General features: G+C 45.8%; 1 protein-coding gene across 7 annotated transcripts in view; it reads left to right on the top strand.

Moving 5' to 3' along the window:
- Positions 1-22,773, top strand: part of ndst1b (N-deacetylase/N-sulfotransferase (heparan glucosaminyl) 1b) — a 301,326-nt gene extending 278,553 nt beyond the window's left edge. For all 7 annotated transcript variants that reach the window (XM_068044050.1, XM_068044049.1, XM_068044048.1 and 4 more), the window contains 5 exons: positions 1,641-1,815; positions 2,632-2,802; positions 10,189-10,298; positions 16,488-16,590; positions 17,951-22,773. In XM_068044050.1, the coding sequence (XP_067900151.1) occupies positions 1,641-1,815; positions 2,632-2,802; positions 10,189-10,298; positions 16,488-16,590; positions 17,951-18,070 (679 nt within the window). In that variant the 3' untranslated portion in view covers positions 18,071-22,773. The remainder of the gene's footprint in view (positions 1-1,640; positions 1,816-2,631; positions 2,803-10,188; positions 10,299-16,487; positions 16,591-17,950) is intronic.
- Positions 22,774-25,043: the final 2,270 nt, after the last annotated feature.

Below are 25,043 nucleotides of genomic sequence, written 5' to 3'. Positions count from 1 at the left end.
AATGCCCCTCTGCCATGGCTTCTGGGATAGACTGTTACCTGCCTTGGACTGAAAGCTACAAGGTGCATTGTGTATGACTGCTGGAAATCATTATGCTGCACTAGCAAACCCGACAATGGGCCTGAAGGCATCCAAGTTGCTAAATTGATCAATCTGGAGACAACGTTCCTGACATTCTGAGCATTCCCCTTTTCTTTCGCTCCAACCCCCACCCCACACTGATGGCGGAGTATTCAGTTCACTCCATTCTCGTGGAGCTCCCGATAAACCTTCCCACCTTTAAAAACCTCCAGCTCTCTGACTAAGGTTTTGGTCACCCATTCCAATGAATCCCTTCCAGCTCAGTGTCCCCTTAGTTGTGAAGCTTCTTTAGATATTTCTTGTATTAAATGTGCTGTATAAGTGCAAATTATTGATCGCTTGAGCCTTTACCATGTTTTTTAGCTGCAAACAGTAAGCTTGAGCACAACATAGTAGAATTTCACTACTCTGTCGTGTATATTAGTAAGGTCGCATCAAGCAATTTTTATAACTGAATTTGTATTAGAGAGGTATTTCCACGCTTTTATAATACAGGAACAGAAAATGCTGCAAATGTACAGCAGGTCCATCAATATCTGAAGAAAAAATGAGTTATTGTTTTACTTAAGAACATAAGAAATAGGAGCAGGAGTAGGCCATACAGCCCCTCGACCTATTCCATCATCCAGTAAAATCATGGCTGATCTTTTACTTCACCTCTACTATCTCTTGATTCCCTTAGTGTCCAAACATCTGTTGATCTCAATCTCAATGTCTGAGCAGCCATGGGTAGAGCATTCCAAAGAAATTTCTCCTCATCTCAACCCTAATCCTGAGACTCTCCAGTCAGGGGGAAACAGCCTCTCAACATCTACCCTGTCAAGCCCTCTCAGAATTTTAACATGTTTCAATGTGATCACCTCTCATTCTTCTAAACTCCAGAGAATATAGGACCATTCTACTCAGTCTCTCCTCATAGGACAACCCTCTCGTCCCAGGAACTAATCTAGTGAACCTTTATTGCATCCCCCTCGTAGGCAACTATGTCCTTCCTTAGATAAGGAAGTCAAAACTGTACACAATATTCCAGGTCCAGATTCACCAAAGCCCTATATAATTGATGCGGGTAGAAGCCCTTCTTCAGAACATTTGATTTCCGTCAAATACCAGGGAACACAATTTAAGAGGTAGAACAAATGGATTTGAGGCAGTTGAATACATTTATAGGCAAGAGAAGGGTTGAGGGACATGATGAGAATGCAGATAGCCCAGGCTGAGATCAATCAGAAAGGGATGGGTCTGATGTACTGTGAACACGGAGGGTGGAGTTTTCAGCTCATGCTGTCTCCAGTTGAGATTCACTATTCATCTTAAGGGCCAGGAAAATCGTAGGTTAGTGAACGCACAGTGGGAATTTCTTAGCCTTACTTTTTCGACTCACGCATGAGAAATGATTAGTTAGGTGTTTATTATAGAGCTGTACTCCAGCTTGAGTTGGCATTTGCCAGCAGGAAAAGGGTGAACAGAGTGCTCCTTGGGTTATTGAGCAAACCACATCATATATCAAACATGCCTGACTTTTCCTAAGTAGCTGATCCCCATCTCTTTCCTCCATGCAGGTATATGGATTTTTTCCCCATTCCTTCCAACACAAGCTCGGATTTTTTCTTCGAGAAGAGTGCGAATTACTTTGACTCCGAGGTGACCCCGAAACGGGCAGCAGCTCTAATGCCGAGAGCTAAAATCATCACCATCCTGATCAGCCCTGCAGATCGTGCTTACTCCTGGTACCAGGTGCAAATCAGCGTTACCTTTTCCAATGGCCATACCCTAAAAAAAAATTTAAAAACAGACATAAAACATCAGAAGAGTGGATTTAGTGTTTATATTTCAAACGTGCAGCAAAGAGTTTTAAAAGTGTCGCGTATTGGTTGTTGCTTGATGCTGAAATTGTGTCGTCATTCAAGATTAGATTGGATAGGTGGATGGAGGTAAAGGGGATAAAGGAACAGGGCGGTTAAATGTGACCAGGACAATGTGGTCATTTGGAGGGTAAACGCTGACACAGACTGGCGGGAACCAGGGGCCTGTTTCTGTGTTGTAGCGTCTATGTAGATTACACACTGCTGTTTTCACCTGGGTTCAGATCTATCCTGATGTGACGACAGCAAAGTCACTTTGGCCTGCCACTGATAAGGATCCAAATTGAAATGAGTGTGCGCTCATTGCAAAACACAGACCCCAATTCGCTAGAAACGGTCTGTGTCACTTGGACTGGCAAGGAGTGAATCGTCAGGGTCGCAATGGTGCGGCAGTGGGTTCTGTTCTGAACAGAGTGTGTGTGCACATGCAGGCAGGGAGTCATTGAGTGAGCACGTGGTCACGCTGAGCTGTGATGTTCTCCGCAGCGAATGGTTCTTCAACACTGGTTAACATTTTAACTATGGGCAAGGCACCACACTGCTACTGAGTGGGTGTGGAACTGAGATCTTCAGGAAATGGAATAGGAGGGAAAAATACATTTCCTTGGATGTCTTCTGACAATATCCTGCATGTTATTGCATACTACCTAAACGTGGAAATAAGTATTTGTTTTTGTGCTTTTCCCAGCACCAGCGAGCTCACGATGACCCAGTGGCCCTGAAGTACAGTTTCTACGAGGTGATCACTGCTGGAGTGGACACGATGCCAAAGTTGAGAGCTCTCCAGAATCGGTGCCTGATTCCAGGCTGGTATGCCATGCACATCGAGCGCTGGCTTAGGCACTATCATGCCAACCAGGCAAGTTCTCTCCATCATGAGGTTGGGGCAGTGGGCAAACGGAACATGCGATAGTGAAAAAGCCAGAGATTAGTGGCCAGGCAAGGTGACAGAGCCCCTGGCAAGGACTCAGAGTTTGTGTTGGGGTCCAAGGTCAATGGTGTCAGCTTCTTCAGCATTCCACAGTATAAGAGGTGGCCCTCAGTTTTAAAGTCCCTGTACAGAAAGACATTATTTTAGGTATCAAAGAGAATAGTGACTCACTGTTTTATGCCATATACTGTTCATTTACATGATCTCTGTTAATTAGTGGAGTGCAGTGTGTTATGCCTGATATATATGCAGTCTGCCAGTTGAAGAGAGGAGAATTACATGGCAGGACTTGACACTTACCAGTAGCTGCTATACAGAACAAGAAAGTGTTGCAATCCCAGTGTCTTACTATGGTTTAGCTAGATATCGGGCAGGAAAAGGTGCACTCTGGATCATCGGAGACTCGAAGTCGCCAGTGATGATGAACCTAAGAAGTCCTCTACTCAAAAACCCCAACACATGGAGCTCCTTTTTGATGTTTTAAGGCTGGATAGCGCTCAAAAATAGGAGGATTTTTTTCCCCTTGCAGCTGATGTTATTAAGGGAAATAGAATCATAGAATGTTACCGCACAGAAGGAGGCCATTCCGCCCATTGTGCCTGTGCTGGCTCTTTTATAAGAGCTGTCCAATTAGGCCCACTGCCCTGCTCTTTCTTCATAGCCCTGCGAATATTTCCCCTTCAAATGTTTATCCAGTTCACTTTTTAAAGCTACTATTGAATTTGCTTCCACCGCCCTTTCAGGCAGTGAATTCCAGCTCCAAACAACTCGCTGCGTAAAATGTTTTTATCTTTGCATCCCACTGCATGAAAAAGCTGTTCCTCATGTCACCATTGCTTCTTTTGCTAATCACCTTCAATTTGCATCCTCTGCTTACCCACCTTTCTGACAGTGACAGTGAAAAATTTCGCCTTATTTATTCTACCAAAACCCTTCATGATTTATGAACACCTCTGTTAAATTTCCCCTTAATCTTCTCTGCTCTGAGAACAACCCCAGCTTCTCCAATTTCTCCACATAACTGAAGTCCCTCAACCCTAATACCATTTTAGTAAATTTCCTCTGCATCCTCTCCAGGGCCTTGACCTGAAGCTGCCCAGAATTGGCTACAATATTCCATCTGAGGCTTAGACAGTGTTTTATAAAGGTTTAGTATAACCTCCTTGCTTTTAAAGCCAAGGATCCCATATGCTTTTAAACAGCCTTCTCAATTTGTCAATGAATCTGATCATAAAGTTACTGCAGGAAACATATTTTTGATCCTCTTTTGTCAAGGGAGGTTGTAATATGCAGTGAAGGTATGGCTCATAAAAATTGGATTAGGTTCAAAGAACAGGCTATAAGCACACTGGGATCAGTAAACCTGACAAGAATATTTATCAAGGCCACCAGCGAATCCTTAACCCCTCATCTTAACTCCATCAAAGAACCGTCTGGGATTAATACCCAGTCTATGCCTAGGTGTTAATGATGCCATAAATACGGCCTGCAGCCTGTCTTCCATCAAACAACTCGCATTATATTAGGCATTCTCTCTACTAACCATCCATTAGGGTACGCACAAGCTACTGAGTGAATCAATTAGCCCTTTCTTACCAAATCGTCAGAAAAAGAAGCAGACAATAAAATTATGAACTCCAATTGTTTATTAACCTCGTAATGACTTGAACATTAACTGCGCAATTTGCTTACTAGAATGGCAGTTCATTTCTACCACTAATGAACTTACAGTTGAGATCAGTGTCTGAATTGATATAAATTGGTATGATTAATTTACTAGTAGACTCGTTAGACAGCTGACAATTTAACACCATTAGACAGACACTTGTAGTGAATAGATTAAAGTCCACAAGCTTGTAGTTCGCAGTGTTTCCAGAACTTACAGGCTGAGGAGCTGATGGGTTGGTATCATTGCCCCATCTTCCTCTGGGAGGATAATGTGAGATGATGTTCATTGTTCTGCTTCTGGGTTATTCCATCTGACATGTTGTTAGCTGTGTCTGGTCTTAAATCTTCCTTCCCTCGATCTAAAAGAAACTTGCTCAACCTGCAACCTGTCATTTTCCATCTTTAATGGAGATACCCTTCTTCTTCTTTGGCCTCCTTGTCTCGAGAGACAATGTGTAAGCGCCTGGAGGTGGTCAGTGGCTTGTGAAGCAACGCCTTCTTTTGGGCCTCCTTATCTCGAAAGACAATGGATACGCGCCTGGAGGTGGTCAGTGGTTTGTGAAGCAGCGCCTGGAGTGGCTATAAAGGCCAATTCTGGAGTGACAGGCTCTTGCACAGGTGCTGCAGAGAAATTTGTTTGTTGGGGCTGTTGCACAGTTGGCTCTCCCCTTGCGCCTCTGTCTTTTTTCCTGCCAACTACTAAGTCTCTTCGACTCGCCACAATTTAGCCCTGTCTTTATGGCTGCCCGCCAGCTCTGGCGAATGCTGGCAACTGACTCCCACGACTTGTGATCAATGTCACACGATTTCATGTCGCGTTTGCAGACGTCTTTATAACGGAGACATGGACGGCCGGTGGGTCTGATACCAGTGGCGAGCTCGCTGTACAATGTGTCTTTGGGGATCCTGCCATCTTCCATGCGGCTCACATGGCCAAGCCATCTCAAGCGCCGCTGACTCAGTAGTGTGTATAAGCTGGGGGTGTTGGCCGCTTCAAGGACTTCTGTGTTGGAGATATAGTCCTGCCACCTGATGCCAAGTATTCTCCGAAGGCAGCGAAGATGGAATGAATTGAGACGTCGCTCTTGGCTGGCATACGTTGTCCAGGCCTCGCTGCCGTAGAGCAAGGTACTGAGGACACAGGCCTGATACACTCGGACTTTTGTGTTCCGTGTCAGTGCGCCATTTTCCCACACTCTCTTGGCCAGTCTGGACATAGCAGTGGAAGCCTTACCCATGCGCTTGTTGATTTCTGCATCTAGAGACAGGTTACTGGTGATAGTTGAGCCTAGGTAGGTGAACTCTTGAACCACTTCCAGAGCGTGGTCGCCAATATTGATGGATGGAGCATTTCTGACATCCTGCCCCATGATGTTCGTTTTCTTGAGGCTGATGGTTAGGCCAAATTCATTGCAGGCAGACGCAAACCTGTCGATGAGACTCTGCAGGCATTCTTCAGTGTGAGATGTTAAAGCAGCATCGTCAGCAAAGAGGAGTTCTCTGATGAGGACTTTCCGTACTTTGGACTTCGCTCTTAGACGGGCAAGGTTGAACAACCTGCCCCCTGATCTTGTGTGGAGGAAAATTCCTTCTTCAGAGGATTTGAACGCATGTGAAAGCAGCAGGGAGAAGAAAATCCCAAAAAGTGTGGGTGCGAGAACACAGCCCTGTTTCACACCACTCAGGATAGGAAAGGGCTCTGATGAGGAGCCACCATGTTGAATTGTGCCTTTCATATTGTCATGGAATGAGGTGATGATACTTAGTAGCTTTGGTGGACATCCGATCTTTTCTAGTAGTCTGAAGAGACCACGTCTGCTGACGAGGTCAAAGGCTTTGGTGAGATCAATGAAAGCAATGTAGAGGGGCATCTGTTGTTCACGGCATTTCTCCTGTATCTGACGAAGGGAGAACAGCATGTCAATAGTCGATCTCTCTGCACGAAAGCCACACTGTGCCTCAGGGTAGACGCGCTCGGCCAGCTTCTGGAGCCTGTTCAGAGCGACTCGAGCAAAGACTTTCCCCACTATGCTGAGCAGGGAGATTCCACGGTAGTTGTTGCAGTCACCGCGGTCACCTTTGTTTTTATAGAGGGTGATGATGTTGGCATCGCGCATGTCCTGAGGTACTGCTCCCTCGTCCCAGCACAGGCATAGCAGTTCATGTAGTGCTGAGAGTATAGCAGGCTTGGCACTCTTGATTATTTCAGGGGTAATGCTGTCCTTCCCAGGGGCTTTTCCGCTGGCTAGGGAATCAATGGCATCACTGAGTTCCGATTTGGTTGGCTGTATGTCCAGCTCATCCATGACTGGTAGAGGCTGGGCTGCATTGAGGGCAACGCCTGGAGTGGCTATAAAGGCCAATTCTAGAGTGACAGACTCTTGCACAGATGCTGCATATAAAATTGGTTGTCGGGGCTGTTACACAGTTGGCTCTCCCCTTGCACTTCTGTCTTTTTTCCTGTCAACTGCCAAGTCTCTGACTCGCCACACTTTAGCCCCGCCTTTATGGCTGCCCGCCAGCTCTGGCGATCGCTGGCAACTGACTCCCACGACTTGTGATCAATGTCACAGGACTTCATGTCACGTTTGCAGACGTCTTTAAAGCGGAGACATGGACTGCCGGTGGGTCTGATACCAGTGGCGAGCTCGCTGTGCAATGTGTCCTTGGGGATCCTGCCATCTTCCATGCGGCTCACATGGCCAAGCCATCTCAGGCGCCGCTGGCTTAGTAGGGTGTATATGCTGGAGATGTTGGCCGCCTCGAGGACTTCTGTGTTGGAGATACGGTCCTGCCCCCTAATGCCAAGGATTCTCTGGAGGCAGCAAAGATGGAATGAATTGAGACGTCACTCTTGGCTGACGTACGTTGTCCAGGCCTCGCTGCCATAGAACAAGGTACTGAAGATACCTTTACACATGCAATTACATGGCAGGACCTGAAACTTACCGGTAGCTGCTGTACAGAAGAAGGATCCTCTGTTACAATCCCAGTGTCTTGCTATGGTTTAGCTCAAAATCGGGCAGGAAAAGGTACACTCCGGATCATAGGAGACTCAGAGTTGCCAGTGATGATGAAACTAAGAACCCCTCTGCTCAAAAATGCCAAAATACGGAACTCCTTTTTGATGTTTTAAGGCTGGAGAGCACTCAAGAATAGGAGGATTTTTCACCTTGCAGCTGATGTTATTAAGGGAAATAGAATCATAGAATGATACCGCAAAGAAGGAGGCCATTCGGCCCATTGTGCCTGTGCCAGCTCTTTGATAAGGGCTGTCCAATTAGGCCCACTGCCATGCTCTTTCTCCATAGCCCTCGATAACAAATTGTTTCCCCCAAACTGCTACAGACCACTACCAGAACAACTTTTTCTGTCAGGAATACCATCTTATATATCCTTGTTTTTTCAAAGAAACTCGCTCAGTTCAATTGAGCTATCTGGGTGGTACATATGTTAGATAAATTCACCCTTTTTTTTAGTCATCAAGTACCTAAAATAGCTATGTTCATTTCCCTGATGCCCTCAGGTTACTGAAGTTGCAAAACGCAGGCACGTTGGATGATACTTTTACTCCCGACTTCTCAGTCACTTTCACAAAAAAGCCAGCAAGATTCATGGGGCCCTGTTCCACTGCTGAAGTTGCATTGGGGGACTTGGAAGTATTGTGAACTGTGAGGAGGATAGTGTAGAATTTCAAAAGACATAGACAGGTTGGTGGAATGGGCGGACAAGTGGCAGATGAAATTTAATGCAGACAAGTGTGAAGTGATACATTTTGATAGGAAGAGCACGTAAAGGGTACAATTCTAAAGGGGGTGCAGGAGCAGAGTGACCTGGGTCTATATGTGCACAAATCATTGAAGGTGACAGGACAAGTTGAGACAGTGCTTAATAAAGCATACAGTATCATAGGCTTTATTAATAGAGACATAGAGTACAAAATAAAGCAGGTCATGTTGAGCTTGTATAAAATGCTGGTTTGGCCTCAACTGGAGTATTGCATCCAGTTCTGGGCAACATACTTTAGAAAGGATATGAAATCATGAGAGAGGATGCAGAAAAGATTCATGAGAATACTTCCAGGGATCAGGAACTTCAGTTATGAAGGTAAATTGGAGAAGTTGGAACTGTTTTCCTTGGAGAAGAGAAGCTTGAAAGGAGATTGATAGAAGTGTTCAAAATTACCGGGGGTCTAGACAGAGTATACAGGGAGAGACTGTTCCCATTAGCGGAAGGATCAAGATCAATTAACGGCCACTCAAGGGCCTCCGCCCGCCACCACGGGTTGGCTGGTGGGCGTCTGAAGCCTCAGAAAAGCTGCCTGATAAAAACGAGGCAGCCTTCTGGCGGCCTGCGGTGGGGGGCCTCCTGACTGGGCACCCTGTGCCCCACGGAGGGCCGCCCCTGAAGTCCCAACCTCCCCCAAGGCACAAAGCGCCCACTGCCCCCCTAACCGACAACCCCCCCCTTGCCTCACCGGGGCCCAACCGATTGCCCCCGGCAAGGCCCCAAAAATTTACCACTTTTCCTGCCTCAATAGGGTGGAAATCCCGCCCAAGACCAATTCAGGGCCTGGGGACCATAAAATTTGGTCTGGATCCCCAGGCCCGGTGGAGGTGGGATCACCACCGACTTTTCAGTCAGTGGATGACTACCCCCCCCCAACCCACCCCCTGCCCACCATAAAATCCACCCCAAGGTACTTGGCAAAAGAAGCAATGGCAACATAAGGAAACACTTTTTCATCCAGCCAGTGGTTAGGATCTGGAATGCGCTGCCTGAGAGTGTGGTGAAAGCAGGATCAATCGAAGCATTCAAGAGGCAATTGGACTAATATCTGAAAGGGAAGAAGGCGGGGGAGTGGCACTAGGTGAATTGCTCCTTCAGAGAGCCAGCACATAGACATGATGGGCCGAATGGCCTGCTACTGTGCTGTACCCATTCTATGATTTTATGACTTCCCTCTGCCAGCCTGCCATGCACATGACTCCTCCCAAATCCTGAGGGCCATTTGCCAAGGAGGTGTGCGTATTCACACCATTCGCAACATAGCTGGACTGTCTACCCTGGCAGGAATATGAAAGCAGCACCTTGCACCATTCATCACCATTTCCGATAGACCCTGGCTCAGTTGGTAGCACTGTTGTTTCTGAGTCACAAGGTTGTGGGTTCAAGTCTTAATCCATGGCTTAAGCACAAACATCAAGGTTTGGCACAGCAGTCCTGCACTGTTGGAGGTGCCATCTTTTGGATGAGTTGTTAAACCAAGGCCCCATCTACTTGCTCGGGTTGATGTAAAAGATTCCAGGGTGCTATTCTGAAGAAGAGCAAGGGAGTTCTCCCCAGTGTCCTGGCCAATATTTATCCTTCAGTCAACGTCACAAAAACAGATTATCTGCTCATTATCTCATTGCTGTTTGTGGGAGCTTGCTGTGCACAAAATTAGCTGCCGCATTTCCAACATTACAACAATGACTAGATTTCAAAAAGTACTTCATTGGTTGTAAAGCACTTTGAGATGCCCAGGTTACGCAGTGGTCGTGAAAGGCGCTATATAAATACACGGTTTTTTTTTGTATCATCTCACAGTATCACAGCCTTGTGACGGCCCTCTCCAGTCACACAGTTCTCACTTTCTTCTCTCAGATTCTTGTTCTCGATGGGCAGAGTCTCCGTACGGAGCCAGCAGCAACGATGGAAAAGGTGCAGAAATTCCTGGGGCTTCGAAACATTGCTAATTACCACAAGTTGCTGATGTGAGTAGCATTTTTAACTGTTTACAAATGAAATTAATCCTTGGGCCTCAACATTAGCCCCCCCCCCCCACACTGTGGGCAGGAGAGACTTGGGGGTATCAAAAAGTGAAACTTGAGCAATGCAGTCCCAACCCGCCAGACGCAACTGCCGCCATTTTATTGCCACCGGATATCGGGGCAATCCCAACTGTGGAAAGGCTTATAAACATATTTAAGTCAGGTTCCCAAAGTGCAATTGGGAGCCCAATTTTAGGTCAACTGATGCCGCATGCAGTTCCCAGGGGTCAGGAGACTTGACAGTGAAAGGGAAGCAAGACCTGCCTGCTCCCCGTGAGTGGCTGCTTCCTTGTGGGCCAGGAGGGGTTGGAGCTCACCCACAGGCCTCTGAGAAGCTTCAGCCTCACCAAGCTACGATCTCTAGCCTTCCCCAGCCCTCCCGATCACAAGCCCCTTCCCCCTCCTCCCACTTGCCCACCTCTGGCAGCAGCTTCTGCCACTAGCCAGGCGGTCCATTTGGCTGGCTCCCAGGCAGAAGGCTGAGCTGCAAGATGTTAATGAGGTCCTGCCATTAAGATCAGTGAGAACTCCACATCCCTGGTCTTGCTGTTTTCTTCGGCTGCTTTCAGCCTCAGACACAAGGGGGTGGTGGGGTGGGGGGGGGTGCTCAGCTGTGTTGGCCTGGGACATTCAGTGCCCATAGGCTGCGGAGAAACTGGAGAGGTCCCTGCACCACCTATGCTGATTCCTCCACCAGGACCAGCCACCTTGTTTCACAACCCACCTCCAAATGCCCAGGTCTCATCAGTGACCGGTTGCTGGCTGATAGGCTGCAAAAGAGGATGGAACTGAGTGGTGTAGTGGGTTCAACACAAACTTTCACCTCTAGGATTTTAGGTTCAAATCCACATAATTACCTCAGAAAGAAAATTATCCACAGCTTGTACACAGGATTCTGATCCGCTTCCAATTGCCTGCCTTCATAGTAAAGCTCCGATCTCCAAGCTCAGTTGTGCCGGTCATTGGTTCCTGATGTGCTTCAGTGCATTAGAATCCCCCTATTTTATCAGCAGCCCAGAGTCATTGATCCACTATGTACCCGCCTAATAGCTTACTAAGCGCATTGTTAAATATAGGCCGGAATTTGACGTTGGGCGGGGAGCCCCACCCACCAGCCGAAGAGTCGGGGGTGAGCCCACCTCTGCTGGGCCTGGGGAGCCACGCCGGGATTTTGGATTTGGGCGGGACTTCCACTTCCTTGAGGCAGCTCTTAGTCCCAGCAGCGCCACCGGGAATGGTGGCCACCGCTGGGACGACACCCAGGAGGAAGAGGAAGGATGGCTCAGGGGAGGAGGTCAGTTTCTGGGGCCTTGCCGAGGACAATTGGCTGGGCCCCAACGAGGCATGTGGGGGCATTTGGGCAAGGGGGGGAGTGTTGTGTGTTTTGGAAGCGGTTGGGACTTCGGGAGCAGTCCTCTGTGGGGCACAAGGGCCCGATCAGTTGGGCCACCCCCTCCAGCCTGCAAGAAGGCCGCAGGTTTTACCTGCCAGTGTTTTGGGCCATTTGCCGTCTGCCCGCCATGGGTAAAATACCAGCGGCAGCAGGAGGATGCCCTTAAGTGGCAGTTAATGGGCCAGTTAAGGGTCTTAATTGGCCTGGGGTGGATGGACTGTTTCTTGTTGCTGCCACCCCGTGTAAAATTGCCGCGGAGGTGGGAAACCGCCGGGAATGGCCCTCCACCCTCCCACCTTCCAATCAATTTTCCAGCCCTCTTCACCACCGCCGTTGGGGAAACTTCCGGCCATAGTTCTCCCTGTTTGCAAGCTCCCTCTGCTTCTGGAGGTATGTTTTTAACAGGCCTGCCATTGTGGGGGCTCCTGTTCAAGTTATTCCAGTGGTCCAGGTTGTTCTGGTCAGTGAGGTCAATCTTTCGGGTGTCTTCCCTCATTTCTTGCTTCTGTTGCTGTTGCATTGTGTCTGGAATGGGAGAGAGGTCCTGCTGTGCAGTTGTTTTACTGTCACAGAGAAGCAGGCCCGAGCACATTGTGCCTGATTTATTATTACTCTTGCGGCCCTCACTTGACCATGTTGAGTTCCCTTTCTTCTAATCTTTCAAAGGATAGGTTCTTATATACTGACATGCACCATTGCTATCACATTACTTCCCAGGTGCCTCTTTACCCCTGAGCTGTTGTAAAACTCATTTCCTGGTTTGGTTCAGAACCAGTCCAACAATGTGCTTGATTAGGCCAGGTCTGTGAATCTTAATGAAAGCACGTAATGTGCCTATCTATCCTCAACCCCCATTCCTTCACATTCCACTAAGCAGGTTCAAATTCAAGGAATTGAGATTTATTTCCCTGAAGATTCTAACTGTGTTCATCCTGCTCCGGTTTTCAAGATCACTTCGTTTTTTTCATAGAGCTCCAGACTCTGTTGAACAGGTTGTGTGAGGATTGAGACAGCTGACCTTGCAGATCCACTCTCGTCAGGTCTTCTACTGTTTGGGAAGCCTCGTAGACTTCACCCCTTGAGCAAGTCAGTTTCCCATTAACTTCAGTGCAGCATCCTCCAAACTCACAAGTACATTGTCACAATATTGCAAGCTGTGAATACACTGGGAGGGGGGTGGGGTGTGACGGGAGTAAATAGAAAATTACGCCTGGGTAGATTAGAGACTGCCCTTTCACCTATGGGACCCAAGTTCAAAACCAGCTCCAACTGATTGGATGTTGTTAGAAGGATATGTTGGTGGGGTTAGATGAAGAGGGGTGGGAGGAGGTTCATGTGGAGTATAAACACCAGCTTTGACCAGTTAGACCGAATGGCCTGTTTCTGTGCTCTACATTCCGTGTAATCCTACGTACTTGGTAACAGCCCGCGGGTCGGATAGACGATCTGGACGTCATTTTACAGTTAAACATTTCAGACCTTCCAATATGCTTTGTGGTGCGTAGGGCTGTAATGCAGGTCTAGTTCTAACAGTGAGGAGCCTTTACTTATTAATCCCCTTACGCTCCAGAACCCTCTCCCTAAACCCTTCTGCAATGCCATCTCTCTTAACACTTTTCTGTCCTCAACAATAACTTGTATTTATATAACGCATTTAACATAATAAAACATCCCAAGGTGCTTCATAGAGGCATTATAAAACAAAACAGGACATCGAGCCACATAAGGAGATATGAGGGCAGGTAGTTTTTAAGGAATGTCCTAAAGGAGGAAGTGAGGGGTGGAGAGATTTAGGGAGGGAATTCCAGAGCTTAGGGCCTGGGCAGCTGAAAGGCATGGCCCGCCAATGGTGGAGCGATCAAAATCGGAAATGCTCAAGAGGCCAGAATTGGAGGAGCTCAGACAGCTGAGGGTCGTAGGAGGAGATTACAGAGATAGGGAGGGACCAGGCCATCGAGGGATTTGAAAACAAGGATAAGAATCTTAAAATTGAGGCATTGCTTAATTTGGAGCCAGTGTGGGTCAGTGATCACGGGGGTGAAGGGTGAACAGCGCGTTAGAACATGGGCATCAGAGTTTTAGATGACCTCAAGTTTTATGAATGGTAGAATGTGGGAGGCCAGTCAGGAGTGCATTAGAATAGTCGAGTCTTGAGGTATCAAGGCATGGATGAGGATTTCAGCAGCAGGGGCAGATGTTACAGAAATGGAAATAGTCAGCCTTAGTGATGGATAGGTGGTTGAAAGTTTATCTCAGGGTCAGATATGACACCAAGGTTGCATACAGTCTGATTCAGTCTCAGACAGTTGCCAGGGAAAGGGATGGAGTCAGCGGCTGGAGAATGGAGTTTGTGGTGGGGACCGAAGAAATGGCTTCAGTCTTCTCAATATTTAATTGGAAGAAATTTCTGCTCATTCAGTACGGAATGTCGGACATGCAGTCTGATAATTTAGAGAGAGTGGAGGAGTCGAGAGAGGTAGTGGTGAACTAGAGCTGGGTGTCGTCGGTGTACATGTGAAAACTGTTGTGTTTTTGGCTGATATTGCTGAGGGGCACGTGTAGATGGGAAATAGGAAGGGACCAAGGGTAGATCATTGGGGGACACCGGAGATAACTCTGCAGGAATGGAAAGAGAAGACGTTGATGGAAATTGTCCAGCTACGATTAAATAGATAAGAATGGAATCTTGCAAGTCCAGCCCCACCCAGCTGGATGACAGTGGAGAGGCTTTGGAGGAGTATGGTGTGGTCAACCATGTCAAAGGCTGTAGACAGGTTGAGGAGGACAAGGAGGGAACGTTTACCTTTGTCACAGTCACACAGGATGTCATTTGTGACTTTGATAACAGATGTTTCGGTACTGTGGTGGGGCGGAAACCTGATTGGAGGGATTTAAACATTGAGTTCCGTGAAAGATGGGCACGAATTTGGGAAGTGACAACACATTCAAGGACTTTGGAGAGGAAAGGGAGGTTGAAGATGGGGCAGTAGTTTGCAAGGACAGTGGAGTTAAAGCTATTTTTTGAGGAGAGGGGTGACGACAGTAGATTTGAAGAAGAGAAATCACATCCTACACATTTACCTTGAGAAACACCTTAAGCATTTTGCTATGTCGAAGACTCTGTGTAAATGCGTGCTGTGAATGATTATAAAGCAGTTCTCACACAATCATCAGCAAGTATAAACTGTCCAATATCTCCCCCTTCTGGTCTGTCTTAGTGTTGTCCACGAATACACTCACCAAATAAACCGTGACAGGCAATGACAGTAGTATACCCAAGGTTAGATCATGGGAAGCAGTGGATTTCAGGAACAGCTGTAGAAATAGGCCACATTTTCACAGAACAATTCACTGGAAATAAATTCCTGATTTGCAAGAAATATTTTGAAGCTCCTATATAACTTTAGGGCGGCACAGTGGTTAGCACTGCAGCCTCACAGCTCTAGGAACCCAGGTTCGATTCTAGGTACTGCCTGTGCAGAGTTTGCAAGTTCTCCCTGTAACTGCGTGGGTTTTTGACGGGTGCTCCAGTTTCTTCCCACAGCCAAAGATTTGCAGGTTGATAGGTAAATTGGCCAATATAAATTGCCCCTAGTATATGTCGGGGAAGGTGGGGATATGGTAGGAATATGAGATTAATGTAGGATTAGTATAAAGGGGTTGATGGTTGGCACAGACTCGGTGGGACGAAGGGCCTGTTTCAGTGCTGTATCTCTTTAAAAAAATTTCTAACTAGCACATTGGCTGGGAATCTCCTCGGAGAAGCTCCCATTCTGCTAACAGGAGGTGTGACGTGATCCTCATTAATCTGTGATGGTAAGACTGGAATACAGGTGGTAAAGACCCAAATTCCTCTTTCATGGAGGGAGAGGGGCCTTATCGAGGCAAGGATCCCATATTCCTCCATTTCGACCAATGTGCTTTACCTTTTTTAGGCCTCAGTGTTGGCAGATGTCTAATGAATCTAGGAATCCTCCTCAGGGTTGTTCTGTCACCTTTAAGTCATGGCTTAAACCACTCTTCCAGAAGTGTGGGAGCTGTCCTGCTGCAGTACGTGGGGGTTTTGTGTCCTGGAAGCAGCGAACTTGTGTTTCATGGCAGGAATCCACTAAAGCCTAGCCCACATAAATAAACCCCACCGAGTCGGGGGAATGGAATGTGATCAGGGCAGTGGGCGGAGGTTTTCCCGCAAAGAAGAAGACCCAGTCCTTCCTCACACTGTCCTCAAAGATTCGGATCAGCCTCATGTCTCATGCATAAATAAACACTCTAGTGAGGCTTGTTCTCATGACCAAACACTGCAACAAGTTTCGGTATGTCAGTTTGAAAATCGGAATTGTTTAAAAAGGATATCAGGAAGTGTCCTGGTGCCAGTAAAAATGACCATGAAGCTGTCGGATTGTTGTTAAAAACCCAACTGGTTCACCAATGCCCCTTTGGGGAAGGAAACCTGCCGTCCTTACCTGGTCTGGGCCTATATCTGACTCCAGTCCCACACCAATGTGGTTGACTCTTAACGGCCCTCGGCTGTGGCCGAGCAAGACAATTGACAGGGAAACTGGGGAAGGGTGGTAAATAAAAACAGACAGTGATGGAAATACTCAGCAGGTCTGACAGCATCTGTGAAGAGAGAAACAGAGTTAATGTTTCAGGTCCGTGACCTTGAAACACCAGCCTTGCCAGCAAAGCTCATATGTCGAGAATGAATAATGGGGGAAACATTATTTTTTGAATTTCAGATTTGATCCGAAGAAAGGGTTCTGGTGTCAGCTGTTGGATGGCAATAAAGCAAAGTGCCTGGGGAAAAGCAAAGGCCGGAAGTACCCAGAGATGGACTCCGATGTATGTACTCAATGCTCCCAATGTACTGTATTAAAATATGAACCAAGTGCTGTGTATTATGAACCAGGCGGGAATCTACAGGCTGTTTCTAGATTGAATTTGAGATGGGGCGGGAGGATTTTCTTTGTCTATTAAAGGTTCGGACAAGCAGGTCTCCAACATTTTGGGTGCTGAGAATTCAGCCAGGGTCATTTCAGTTGAGTTTTGGTGATCAAACATGTCCTTCCTTTACTGCTTTGTCCAGTCCGAAATCCTAACTTTGTGACTTCACACTCTCTGCATGTTCTGTTCAGTGTGCGAGGGGTCTGTGTATTCAAAATGATGGCCACTCACAATTCAACTGTGCCTTTGAGGCTTATTTACAGTCATGAAATGCAAGAAGGTGTGGGTTCAAGTCCCACCCTGAGACTTGAGCATGATCGATGTTGATAGTGCAGCCAAGTACTGAGGGAGTGTTACAGGTGATTTCGTTTAGATGAGATGTTAATATAATCATGTTGTACTGAGTTGGGCAGATATAAAAATCCCAGGACAGTATTTAAAGAAGAACAGGGGGTTTGCCCAGTACTTTCACCAGCATTCCTCACTCAAACAACAGATAATTGTTTACTCATATCATTTCTGCTCTTAGATTTTTACTGCTTAAAATGGCTGGCATATTTGCCTACATAATAACAGCCATTACACTTCAGTGTAATTCACACCACAACACAGTGATCAAAAAACCTGAATGAACGTTCGAATTGCAATTAAAATTCGTTATGTTTGCTTCAGAGTGTGATCCTGTGTGGGAGGTCAATAATTGACCCCACCATCCCCGAACTAAAAAAGAATAAAGCCAGGCTTCCCTTTCTCGCTTGTGTCCAGCGATTCCGGCTGGAAACTGTGCGCGCGAGTGTCGGGCTCAGACACCGTGCCCGGATTTTATTCCGGCAGCGGGGTCCCGGCGGTGGGCTGGAAAGCTGGGGGAGACCTCGCCTCGGCCCTCCTTTTTCCCCTCAGCGGTAGTCAGTGTCACTACTGCGGCAGGCCTGAAGAGGAGACGAAATTGGAGACTACGGGACAGGTGAGTGGGGTCAGGGTTGCTGCGGCCAGTCAGGCAGGAGGCGTTGAGTTGGAACGGCAAGACTGACTTTTTCCAGAACTTATGGGTTTCATTTGTCAGTTATTGGCTGGGCTGCCATACTATCTAGTAGTCTCAATGGGGTTGTTTTTATTTGCCATTCTATTGTTATGCAAGTGACAGCCACACTGTCAGGTTTACTAGCACAGTACTGGCTTCCATTTAATATTTTATTAAATTGCATTTCTAAATATTTATGATGGTAACAGTCACTGTGCTTTCTTTTTCCCTCCACAGTCGAGAGCTTTTTTGAGAGAATATTATAGGGATTCCAACATAGAGCTTTCGAAGCTCCTATATAAACTGGGGCAGACCCTGCCCACATGGCTGAGAGAAGAGCTCCAGAATAACAGGTAGCTATCCGACACGCAACAAAGGGTGAACTTGTGCATCAGTACTTCAAACAGTTCTCCTCGGAGATCAAGCCAACATTTCAGTCTCATCATCATTCATTTGTTAAGGGCCTGGTCTATTCCTATTCCTTCAGAATACTGATTGGGTCTCCAGGGATGATCATTCAACATTGCTGATGGTTTATTAGCCCAGTGGGGAAGCCTGTGCTTATTATTTAAGTGATGACTGGAAGCTTGTGAAGATCATTGTATATTTCCATCTCTGTGCTCTGGTAGCTTCTCCAGGAGGACCTGAAGGGATTGAAGTCTGTAAGCAATAATTGGTTCCTCAAGGTATTTCTGGAGTTCAGTCAAGATCTACACTTACTTCTCCTGAAGTGTTGCTGTACAGGACCGTTATTCAGTTTCGATTGGCTCTCAAGAGAGGTCAGTCTCTGATTTTCCAGAACATAAGAGTGGAACTCTTCCTCAGAACGGTCACAATGAAGAGTATGTTGGAATTTCTAATAAGGGAGGTCCTCAGCAAGAACTCCTCTCTTTCCCCTACACTGCAACAATTGGCTCCGAAAGATATCGCCTTAAGATTTATTGGTGCCCTAAAGGGCCTCTGTATTGAAGAGTTTACTGCCTTTTCTTCAGCAAGGGTTTCTTTTAAGTCTCTAAACACAGAGTCCGCACAACAGTTCGATGCTGAGCAAAGCTGGCAGCCAGGTGAACTCCATTAGACGACGACTCCTTCTGTCAAAGGCTGTCAAATAAGGCCATTTGTGAACAGTAGGATCAGACGTGTGTAAAAACAATTGAAAATGACCACTATTTCTTTAATCCCACTAATAACACTTTGCAGCTAAAGCCTAAGTAGCAGAATTCCATCCCCTCCCTCCAGATTAAATTTATACTCTTACTTTTCCACACAAACTGGTTTACAGATGGTTACAAATAGTTCAAGACAAGTGTCCATATGGCAGACAGAGGGCATTGCTGCTGTTCAATTACTATGAATACAATTATGTTCCCCAAATTTTAAGTCTATTGATGGATGGTGTGTGATGTATTTAATGTAATTATGCCATGTTTAAAGAGTTCTAGCAAAAAAAAGATGCGTTTTACTATTTTACTGCTAAGCTTCAACATCTCCCTGGTGTTCAGACTGTGGCATTGCAATGCGTTGGTTTGGAAATACTTACTTGTCTTTTTCTAACACTTTGTCTTATTCAAACACAAGTGTATTTTAGCCATTGCACAGGATGAAAACATAGCCAGGAATCGCCGTAGGCTGATTGAACAACATGTTCCTTCAGCTGTTCATAATAGGCAGAGTACTGACCGTACTCAACCAGCTTGCAAAACCCAAAACAAAACAGCTACTATTAGATGTGATTCTGTGATTGGGCAGCACTTGCTGAACGATCCTGAGTGTGTTAATAGCTAACTAATAACCAATTAAAGATAAATCAGTCGAGCTCTTAACGTGGCTCATTTACGCTTGGTAGAAGTGACATACATTCATATGCAGGGACCCGTTCCCTGCAAACAAAGGGAATACGTTCAAGTCTTGCGTCTTTTTTGAATTACCCGGAAGCTTGGGGAGCCTATAGTTTCCTATTACTTTCTTCATGGCAACGCCTCGGCCAATCAGAGTCATCTTGCCAACCAATTAGCACCCTTTTCTCCTGTAGTATAAATTGTTGTGATCGTTTGAAATTTGGCATTCTTGCCTTTGTCCTGATGAGTGCAAGAAGAAAAACATCGGCGATATGTCTCTCTTTTCAGGAATAATCTCCAAGTTCATGAAGCATTGTGCGAGAAGTTTCACATAATATTGAAGACAGACGGGCAGTTCATTTTATACAGCTTTTCAATTATTCTAACTTAAGTCAATGAAGCCCTACAAAATATTTAATATAGAGGCTTCTAAGTTGGGATCAAACAGACTCCAGTGGGGAAGTACTTTTGGGAGTATTGTGTGTGCCAATGCCAACCATGGCTCCTTTGACCTTGGGTGAAAGGATTTTCAGTGTCTTTGGCTGATGTTGTTTTAGGAGCCAAACAAGCTCCATTCGGTCTTTTAAAGGACTATTGAACCTCCATTATCAGGGGAAGTGTTGTTGTAGCTAGTAATTGAACTAGTAATCCAGAGGCCCAGGCTAATACCCTGTGTGGACAGGTTCAAACCCCACCATGGCAGCTGGTGGAATTCAATTCGTTAATAAATACAATTAATTACTGAAATAAAAATCTGGAATCATAGGAAATAGGAGCAGGAGTAGACTATTCAGCCTGTCGAGCTGCACCATCATTCAGACAGATTGAAAGCTAGTCTCAGTAATGGTGCCATGAAACTATCATCAATTGCCATAAAAGCCCTTCTGGTTCATTAGTGTCCTTTAGGAAATCTGCCATTCTTATCTGGTCTGGCCTACATGTGACTCCAGACCCACAGCAATGTAGCTGACTCCTACTTGCCCTCTGAATTGTCCTCGCAAGCCACTCCCTTATCAATGGCAATTAGGGATGGGTGAGAAAGGTTGGCCTTGTCAGTGATGCCCACATCCCATGAAAGAACTTTTAAAAATCAGTATAATGGTGGGCAGACAATCCTTGGTCATGGACGCAGCAACATCCTCAGCATAAGAATAAAGTGACGGAAACTGGGTTGAACCACCCTTGGGCTGTGAGGTTACTTTGTGTCAGACGGAAGATTGGGATGAGAGAGTTATGCATAGCGACAAGGCTTTATCCTGCGAAAACTCAGGTGGGTCACTGGGAGTACGGATATTTGGGGCGCAGATGATGGAGGTTTTGCTGTCGAATTTCGCACAACTCAAAAGAACAAGCTGATTGTCAGAGGGTTGTGTCTAAGGATAAGCTGCAGAAATGGATCCTCCTTTTGCACTTTCCTTTTTAATGATTGGAAACCAATGTTTCAGATCGAAACTTTCAGTTGCTTCTTGGCAATAAATACCGCTGTCTGCCTCCCTTTTCTCCCCAGTGACAGTCAGCTGTGTTTGAAAAGGCGGGACCCCTATCACCACTTCTCTTCTGTGATTGGTTCTCTGTATAAAATATAACACAAACCTTCCAGCATTGAGCATCAAATGAAATGTGAAGTTTACATCTGTTTGAACTTTTAGAAAGCCATTATCACAGTAATTTATTAACTTAAAGTGTTTAAATCTGTAAATTTAAATACCCTATAATTTACTCACCAACTGTAAGGTTAACGCTTACCATTGAACTCTGAAGCTGTGTAACTGGAGTTTAGACTGTGTTTCGGTTCCACATATACAGAACACTTTGATTTACAATCTTGTGCACTTGATTTAATGTCTTGGTTTACACTAGCTTACTGCAAGTTGTGTTGGTTAACTCAGTTGGCTAAATAGCTAAGGGTATGCTGGAGAAAGATGCCAACAGCATGGGTTCAATCCCTATACTGACTGTGATAGTTTGTGGAGGCTTGCCTTCTTGCCTTGCCCTTGTGGTGACCACAAGCTATACGTTACCAACATGGGGAGTGATTCCTTTTGGAGCAATGGCCTTGCCTTGGACTCCTCTTGGAACCATTCAGTTTCCATTTAGGTCACTGCGCTGTGGTTTTTCTTTTTTAAAGTTTTCTTTTTTCATTTCTTTCATCCATTCCCCTTTGCAGCCAGGAGGGGGAAACAGGCAGGGCTGCCTCTCCACACTTTTAACAGCAAGTGACTGAGACGGCGTTGCAAGGGATAATTAACCGCGCCCCCCCCCCGCTCTCCTAGCCATGTCAAAGAGCGAGACTTGCCCCAATAAGGAAAAGTCCAAATGCTGTGAGATTCCAACTCACAATCATGTATCTGGGAGCCTTAAAGATCTCGCCTCTTATTATCAAGGCTCGAAACATGCCTTGGTTTGAGTTGTATTTGAGTTCCCCTCCACATGGTTTTAATTCATTCTTTGCTCAACCAAAAGCCACAGTGGAATGCCAGGCAAATTGGACAGTGCTAGTTTTTGTATTCATTGGGTTGGTGGGGGGGGGGGTGTGTGGGGGGAATGGTGGAGGCGGTCAGTTCACACTGGACGTTGGACACAGGAAAACCAGCAAGGAAAATGCCTGGAACCCTGGCCTGCAGCTGGCAGAAGCACGTGCCCAGCAAATGGGCACCTTACCACCCCACTGTCACGGCAAGTCCTGCACCTGTGATGTTGCTGTACACTGCGTCCTCGGACATTAAACCGCAGGCAGTGCATAGATGCAAAAGAACAAATGAATTCGCTTGCTCAGCGTGGCTTTTGTCAGACATGTCATATTTTAAAACCCGCAAAGCAAAGAGTCAGGGGGTTTTGGAATATAAAGAAGAAATCACAGGAATTAGGGGATTTTTTGTATCCTTTGTTAATAGTGTACATTTCCTGAGTGCATTTTTAGTTTGCCTGGTCTGGTCTGGTTCTGACTAGTCGAGCCCTGGACCTCCTCATACATGGTTTATAAAGCACACTGACCAAGTGACAACTGTATGAATACAAACAGTCGTGGTTCGGTTTTGTTAAATTGTGCAATTAACTTGGAATTTGTGTTCTCTCATTCATGCCGCCACTCACCAATCTTGGAAAGTGTTTTATATATAAATATATAAAAATGTTTTTGGAAAATTGTCAGTATTGCATTTCCTGTTGTCACATCAAGTTGTAAAATGGAGGCAATGTAGATAAAGACTTAACCTTCTGAAAGATCTTTGTCCTTTGTGTAGGGAGGTTTTTTACAGCCTCCATGTTACCAGAGTCTGGACCTACACTCTGTCCTCTTTGCATAGCAATGAAGGCCACAAATTAAGCTAATAGTCTGTGTAAAAGAAAGAAAGACCTTACATTTCTATAGTGCCTTTTATGACCTTATGGCGTCCCAACGCACTTTACAGCCAATGTAGTCACTGTTGTAAAGTAGGAAACACAGCAACCAATTTGCACACAGCAAGCTCCCACAAACAGCAATGTGATAATCTGTTTTAGTGATATTGCTTGGAGGATAAATATTGGACCAGGCACCGGGGAGATCTCCCCTGCTCTTAGAAACATTGAAAGTTTATGATGTACAGTAGGAGGTCATTCGGCCCATCATGTCTGTGCCCGCCGTAAAGGAATTATCCAGCCTAATTCCACTTTTCAGCTCTTGGTCCGTAGCCTTGTAGGTTACTGTACTTCAAGTGCATATCTTAAGTATTTTTTAAATGTGATGAGGGTTTCTGCTTCTACCAGCCTTTCAGGCAGTGAGTTACAGATCTCCACCACCCTCTGGGTGAAAAACATTTCTCCTCAACTTCCCTCAAATCCTTCTACCAATTATTTTAAATCTATGCTGCGTGGTAACTGACCTCTCTGCTACGGGAAATAGTTCCTTCCTATCCACTCTATTGAGGCTCCTCCTAATTTTATACACTTCAATTAAATCTCCTCTCAGCCCCCTTTGTTCCAAAGAAAATAACCCAGTCTATCCAATCTTTCCTCATAGCCAAAAATCTCCATGCCTGGCAATATAAATATCTGTCCCCTCTCGAGTCCAATCACATCTTCGAAATGACTCCCCAGGTAGCTCACCATCACCTTCTCAAGGGCAGTTAGGGATGGGCAATAAATGCTGGCCTGGCCAGCGACGCCCACATCCCACAAATGAATTTTAAAAAAATAATGCCAAAGGATCCTTTACACCCACCTGAGGGGTCAGACAGGGCCTCAGTTTAGCATCTCATCTGTCAGACACACCTTTGACAGTTCAGCACTCCCTCAGTACTGCAATGCTGGCCCAGATTTTGTGCTTGAGGCTTAGAATCCACAACCTGTTGATATAGAGGTGAGAGTTCCTGCCACTAAGCCACATGGACGCTGTGCAGGCAAGCACTGTAATGCTGCAATGTAACCTTTTCTTCAGCAACAAACACAGACACTGGAATTGTATGAAGATCCTTTGACAACACTGATGGATCTGTGCCATTGCAAGCAGCAAGTCAGCTTTGTCACTCTTTAGAAGAATGAGAGATGATCCAATTGAAACATAGAACATTCTTAAGGGGCTTGACAGGGTAGATGCTGAGAAAATGTTTCCCTTGGCTGGGAAAGCTAGAACACGGGGGCGCAGTCTTGGGATAAGGGGTCAATTATTTAGGATTGAGATGAAGAGACATTTCTTCACTCAAAGGGTTACGAGCCTTTGGAATTCTCTACCCCAGAGACCTGAAGATGCTCAATCATTGAGTATATTCAAGACAGAGGTTGACAGATGTTTGGGTCCTAAGGGAATTAAGGGACTTAGGGATAGTGCGGGAAGGTGGAAATGAGGTAGAAGATCAGCCATGATCCTGTTGAATGGCAGAGCAGGGCTGAATTGAAGTGATTTATGACTTTAACCCCTTAATAGGCACTAAACCAAATCAAGCAAACACCCCTATTAGTCTCCCTTAATTAAGTTCAGACCAGACAGATTCCACAGACACTTGTTTGGGTCTGACACCTGAACTAATCTTCCCTCAAAGAAAGCAAACTAACAGAGAATATTACTATCTTTCAGATAGCCCAATTTTTAATAATTATAGCTAAGTTATAAATATCCCAGATATTTTAAGGGTCTGGGAAACTCTCTTCAATAAGTATCTCCCCACTTAAGGAGACACAGAGAGGGGGTTCTTGTAGTTGTATACAGAATGCTGCATGAGACAATTTATTAACTTTTATATATTTATTAAAGAGTTGAACATGCAATACACTTAAAGTGGCTATAGTATATAGAACATAGAACAGTACAGCACAGTACAGGCCCTTCGGCCCACGATGTTGTGCCGACCCTTTAACCTACTCTAAGATCAAACTACCTACCTACCCTTCATTCTACTATCATCCATGTACCGATCCAAGAGTCGCTTAAATGTCCCTAATGTATCTGCTTCTACTACCATCGCTGGCAGCTCATTCCACGCACCCACTACACTCTGTGTAAAGAACCTACCTCT

The sequence above is a fragment of the Heterodontus francisci genome, chromosome 12 (genome assembly GCF_036365525.1).
Source record: "Heterodontus francisci isolate sHetFra1 chromosome 12, sHetFra1.hap1, whole genome shotgun sequence".
In the NCBI taxonomy this organism is placed as follows: domain Eukaryota; kingdom Metazoa; phylum Chordata; class Chondrichthyes; order Heterodontiformes; family Heterodontidae; genus Heterodontus; species Heterodontus francisci.
Note: the sequence above shows the minus strand (reverse complement) of the source record. Positions and strands in the feature narration are given on the sequence as shown.